Source organism: Myxocyprinus asiaticus, chromosome 6 (assembly GCF_019703515.2).
Source record: "Myxocyprinus asiaticus isolate MX2 ecotype Aquarium Trade chromosome 6, UBuf_Myxa_2, whole genome shotgun sequence".
Taxonomy (NCBI): Eukaryota; Metazoa; Chordata; class Actinopteri; order Cypriniformes; family Catostomidae; genus Myxocyprinus; species Myxocyprinus asiaticus.
This window is the reverse complement of record NC_059349.1, coordinates 2,214,823-2,220,822: the sequence shown is the minus strand read 5'-3', so window position 1 is coordinate 2,220,822 and position 6,000 is coordinate 2,214,823. Positions and strand designations below refer to the sequence as shown.

Below are 6,000 nucleotides of genomic sequence, written 5' to 3'. Positions count from 1 at the left end.
TCACCATTCACTTTCATTGTGAGGACCAACAGAGCTGAAATATTCATCTAAAAATATTCATTTGTGCCCTGCAGAAGAAAAAAAGTCATGAAATCTGGGATGGCATAAGGGTGAGTAAATGAGAGAATTTTAATTTTTTGTTGAGCTATTCCTTTAAGTCATATTTGGCGTTTTCTACTACAAGCAGTTTAGAATGTCCCCTCCGAGATGCTGTTGTATGACGTCACGCAAACATGGCGGCGCTCTGGGAGATTTGCAGAGTAACTATAAACATTCACTTTTGAGAGAATAAAATCCATCAGTGAGTAAAATAAACGCACCAAAGTTTACGTATTATATGATGTTTAGCACACGTTTGCAGAGACGTGAAAAACGGTAAACGGTCTTCTCTATTTATACTCATAAACCTGTAAAAACTACTGCCATTGTAGTTTTGTTTGTTTCTACATTATTCGAGTAACGGACAATAGACCGCCGCATGTTTGAAAACCGGATCAAGTAGGAATATCCAGCATCCGACATTGAATAATACGGGCTAACTGCATACACGTACATTAGAGATTAAACAGTGCTGTAAATAAGAAGTGAGTAGAAGTATGTAAATTGAGATTCATGTTTATAAATGCTGCATTATTCTCATCATCCTAAACGAAGACTTGTTTCAACACGAACAGGAATAACTCCAGGTGTTACAACTGAGATCTGCGTGATAAATCATTGTAAAATGATGTTTATTAAAGAAGAGAGTGAGGACATGAGTTATCCAGAACCATGCAGTTCAAATGCCATGAAAGATGAAGATACTGAGGAACAAAGAGGTTTGTGCCCATTCTTCATTATTGTCTGTTGATGAGGATTAAAGTATTAAAGTTTCAGTCTGTTCACCAGAGATGATGGATGATGATACCTAATGTTATCTATGATGGCTGTGTAAGCAAGCATTTCTGTGGGGTTCTCCTCCATTTAATGACTAATAAATATGAAGCAGAGTCAGTGTTTATTATTAAATGTAATTTTTGTTCATTGAAGATGGCATGAATATATAATAGCAAAAATGTGTGTACCCCTTGACATAAAATTCGATCTGATCTTCAACTATGTCTCAAAAGATGGGTGCTTAACACAAACAATGATACGTGTTCATGTCTTTATTGAACATGCTGTGTAAACATTCACAATGCAGGGTGGAATGTGGACTATTGGGGATTTTGTAATATTCCTCTTTACAAAGCTGTTTTAGTTCAGTAATATTCTTTGGATATCTGGTGTGAATCACTACATCACTTACATCAGCATTGCCAAATACATTGAGCTCAATGAAGTGAAGCACCAGCTTTAGTGTTTAAGCATTGTAATGATCTGCTAAAAGTTTATGCAATTTCAACACTGAGCCTGTTGCTGCTGATCTTTCCAAGCATTAGCCAATAATTACTATAGACCAGGGGTTCTCAGTGGGGGCGTTCAAAGGATGCCGGCGGCACAAAGAGCAAATTAGTAGAGAGGGGGGCATTAGGTTACAAATGGGGGCGTTTATCAGTCATAATCAAATCTATCATTAAGTTCCTCTTTGCATTAAAACGTTTATCTAGACTTGGGAGTATATCAGTTGGTTCTCAATTATATGGTTTGATATGCATTTATACCACGGATCATCTAATTCTGAAGTCTAGTGATGCATCTGAAGTCTCTGGTCTAGCAGCGTCAAATACACAGGCGGAGGCACAACCTCCGCTAATGCACCTGTATGGCTCTGTAGGTGGATACGGCTCAATAGACAGAGCAGCTTGAGCACAAAAACAGATGCGTTTTTACTCACAGACTGGTCTCGAGCTCTTAAACGTGCTCCTCTGATCATTGCAGCACTGTGAGAACCAGTGAGAAGCACGCCGCAAGACGTGGAAACCATTTGAATTCGGCACAGAATTCTACATGACCACCCTTGAATTTACTATAGTAACACTAACTGTACTTTAGGCAGAAATAGATTCATAATACATATTATCATATCACTTCTTCAGCTCTATTAAATTTGTCATAGGCTACATTGGGGAAGTAAGGGAATGTAATTAATTTTTGTTACAACTTGTAAATATTTATATTTTGTATTTGTTGTTTTTTAAAGACAAAAAGTTGTAGACCTCTTTAATGAATCTTCAGATTTTTTTGGTTTCAAAGATTAATTTTACAACCTTAGGTTGTCTTCTCAGGGGTAGGAGAGTGTAGTGAGTCTTCGCAGCAGAATGCACTGTCTTGCACTATTTTCTTCTCCCCACGCTAAAACAACTCTGTGATTTTGTTCTTCTGTCTCCCTATTTCTGTTTATTTTGCATATACTATATTTTTGTTTTCATTTGTTTCTTTAATGTGAATTTTTGTGGGCTGTAATATTTTTGGGTAAAAGATAGTTCAATGAAAGTTCATTTTAACCTGTTAGAGGATTTATTTTTCGTTAAATACCCAAATTAAACTACTTGAAAATTATTGTATTTTGTTCTAATTTAAGGACTAAATAAAAGGGATTAGTGTGGAACTGTAGTTTGAAGTATGTAGCAGAGTTTTCTTTTATATTATGGTGGAGATCTAAACTCTGCCTGGTGCCTGAACTCTTTCTTCATTCAAATTATTTTCTTATTCATATATCGGGTTTTCCGCCACCGCTACAGCATATCAGAGCCACGGCAGATGCGTTTAAGCTCATAATGTTAAAGTGCTCGCCTGTTTCATTCTCCCTCCCTCTCCTCAACAATTCCCTGTAACATTTAATGGTCTTGTCTAATGATAAAAAAGCAAATATCAATAAAACTAATATCATATACCATCTGCAAATATGCGCATATCTCGTTTAAACAGATGTAATAAACCAACATCACACAACTTCAGCAGATGCAGCATCCTGTGGAGTGCTCATAAATCTTCCTCTGAAGCACGTATTCTAACAGTCCTCAACTGTTCCCTGTAACTTTTCTAATGATAAAAGGCAAATCTCAATGAAACTTCTATTATATACCATCTGCAAATATGCAGATATCTCGTTTAATCCAGTATTTTCTTTCCGTGGAGCGCTCATCTAATATCTTCATCTGAAGCACCTATTCCATCAGCCAGAATAAAAAACTTCAGGATCAGGATCAAAAGTCCTCTGATTTACAAATCATGACAGTCAGTCTGTGTCAATCCAAGTAGGTGATCCAGCCCATTTAAACTGTCAGGAGATTGCTGCTCATGCTGGTTCACACATCAAATTAAAACATCAAATTAAAAGTGCTTCATGTGTGCTGTAAGTATATGTCATATTTGCTATGCACTGTATGTACAGTTGGTTTGATTCTGTTTTTTTTATTTTTTTTTATAAAATGCAATTGCTAATATGGACATGCCATCCATGGTTGCTGGACTACAGTGTGTACTGTTATTTCCTTCTTCCTAATATATTAAAACTTTCTTCATGTGCAAATAAATTAATAATATCTGATGACTAAATATAAATCAGAAGAAACTGCTATCTACCAATTAAAATACAAATTTTTAGATTATTTTTTACAAAGTTAAATTGTAATGTGATATTGAGTAAATAGTGCTAAATAAGAGTTTACTAATTTTTTTAGCAATTTTATGTTTATGTTATTTACTATATTAAATTGTGTGATTTATCGGCATTGTATCAGCCTATCAGCCACCATGCTCTCTGGATATCGGCATCGGTTGACCACTAAAGTTGACTCAGGGCTATTTTGATGTCAGACACAGTAAATGGGATAAATTCGAATGGATGAGTGATACAATTGTGTGCAACATCTTCAAATTGTTCTAAAGGGGCAAAAATATTTTCACAGTCATTGGACTGGTATTTAAAGACAACTTGCAGATATAAAATGCTCATTTAAGTTGTCTTAGCAGACTTCTCAAGGTATGATTTCCTAGGAAATTCTGTACTATTTTTAACATAAGACAGTGACATGGAAGTTATGAACTATTCATCAGCTATTCAACTTATTTCTCAACTTTAAATTCCTCACAGCAGCAATGACACAGTGATCACTTACATAATTGGTAAATATACCTACAGTTAAAGTCAGAAGTTTACATACACTTAGGTTGAAGTCATTAAAACAAAATTTTTAACCACTCCACAGATTTCATATTAGCAAACTATAGTTTTGGCAAGTTGTTTAGGACATCTTCCTTGTGCATGACTCGAGAATTGTTTATTGACAGACTGTTTCACTTTTAATTGACTATATCACAATTCCAGTGGGTCAGAAATGTACATACACTAAGTTAGCTGTGCCTTTAAGCAGCTTGGAAAATTCCAGAAAATGATGTCAAGACTTTAGGCAATTAGCTACTGATAGGCTAATTGGAGTATATTGGAGGTGTACCTTTGGATGTATTTTAAGGCCTACCTTCAAACTCAGTGCCTTTTTGCTTGACATCATGAAAAAAAAAAGAAAAAAAGTCAGCCAAGACCTCAGAAAAAAAAAATTGTGGACCTCCACAAGTCTGGTTCATCCTTGGGAGCAATTTCCAAATGCCTGAAGTTACCACATTCATCTGTACAAACAATAGTATGCAAGTATAAACACCATGATCCATCATAATGCTCAGGAAGGAGATGCATTCTGTCTCCTAGAGATGAACATGGTTTGGTGCAAAAAGTGCAAATCAATCCCAGAACAACAGCAAAGGACCTTGTGAAAATGCTCGAAGAAACAGGTAGACAAGTATCTATATCCACAGTAAAACAAGTCCTATCTCGACATAACCTGAAACGTTGCTCAGCAAGGAAGAAGCCACTACCCCAAAACCACCATAAAAAGCCAGACTACAGTTTGCACATGGGGACAAAGATCTTACTTTTTGGAGAAATGTCCTCTGGTCTGATAAAACAAAAATGTAACTGTTTGGCCATAATGACCATCGTTTTGTTTGGAGGAAAAAGGGTGAGGCTTGCAAGCCAAAGAACACCATCCCAAACGTGAAGCATGGGGGTGGCAGCATCGAGTTTGAGGGACTGGTGCACTTCACAAAATAGATGGCATCATGAGGAAGGAAATTTATGTGGATATATTGAAGCAACATCTCAAGACATCAGCCAGGAAGTTAAAGCTCGGTCTTCAAAATGGACAATGACCACAAGCATACCTCCAAAGTTGTGGCAAAATGGCTTAAGGACAACAAAGTCAAGGTACTGGAGTGACCATAACAAAGCCCTGACCTCAATCCGATTTCTTTTGGCAGAATTGAAAAAGCGTGTGCGAGCAAGGAGTCCTACAAACCTGGATCAGTTACACCAGTTCTTTCCAGCAACATATTGTGAGAAGATTGTGGAAAGCTACCCAAAACGTTTGACCCAAGTTAAACAATTTAAAGGCAATGCTACAAAATACTAACACAGTGTATGTAAACTTCTGACCCACTGGGAATGTGATGAAAGATGTGATGAAAGCCTTAATTGTCCCTCTGGAATATATGTTCCGAAACACAGGGTTTGACACAATTTTACGCACTCTGCTCAAATAAAAAAAAAAAAAAATCATGCTTGTGCTCCTTCCAATTTTCCTAACCCCCCAAAAAATAAGACTGCTTTTTTCTCTTTTACATGCATAAGTAAACACTCAACAGCATAAAGAGCTTGAGAAAAACATGCATCAGTTCGAATGCAACAGCCAGCGTTATCATGTTCTGAAACTCGTCGTTTTCAGGCGTCTTCTTTTGACCAACATCCAGTTCAGACACTCGTACAACTTAAGAAACAGTGATATTTAAAGGGCTCAAGGGCTGGAAAGTGCAGATTTACGGGTTTTTACAAATATGTAAATTTGCACGGTATTAATATTACCAGGGGTTCTTTTTACAGGCCGTTTTATAGTAGGTAAAACGCGCTGTAACCTTTACCAGCACTGACATGACCGATTCTCACGGGATTAAAATTACTGAGAAGCTATGGTCATTATTACAATATCCCATGTCACCCATATAAATCTAATCCCGTCCGTATAG

General features: G+C 36.7%; 1 protein-coding gene across 3 annotated transcripts in view; it reads left to right on the top strand.

Annotated features, from left to right (window-relative positions):
- The first annotated feature begins 226 nt into the window (after positions 1 to 226).
- LOC127442885 (gastrula zinc finger protein XlCGF26.1-like) overlaps positions 227 to 6,000 on the top strand; it is an 80,863-nt gene continuing 75,089 nt past the window's right edge. The window contains exons 1-2 of one of the 3 annotated variants that reach the window (XM_051701183.1): positions 227 to 584; positions 675 to 818. In XM_051701183.1, the coding sequence (XP_051557143.1) occupies positions 725 to 818 (94 nt within the window). In that variant the 5' untranslated portion in view covers positions 227 to 584; positions 675 to 724. Of the gene's footprint in view, positions 585 to 674; positions 819 to 6,000 lie in introns of those variants that run through there. The other 2 variants (XM_051701184.1, XM_051701187.1) reach the window with 2 other exon arrangements.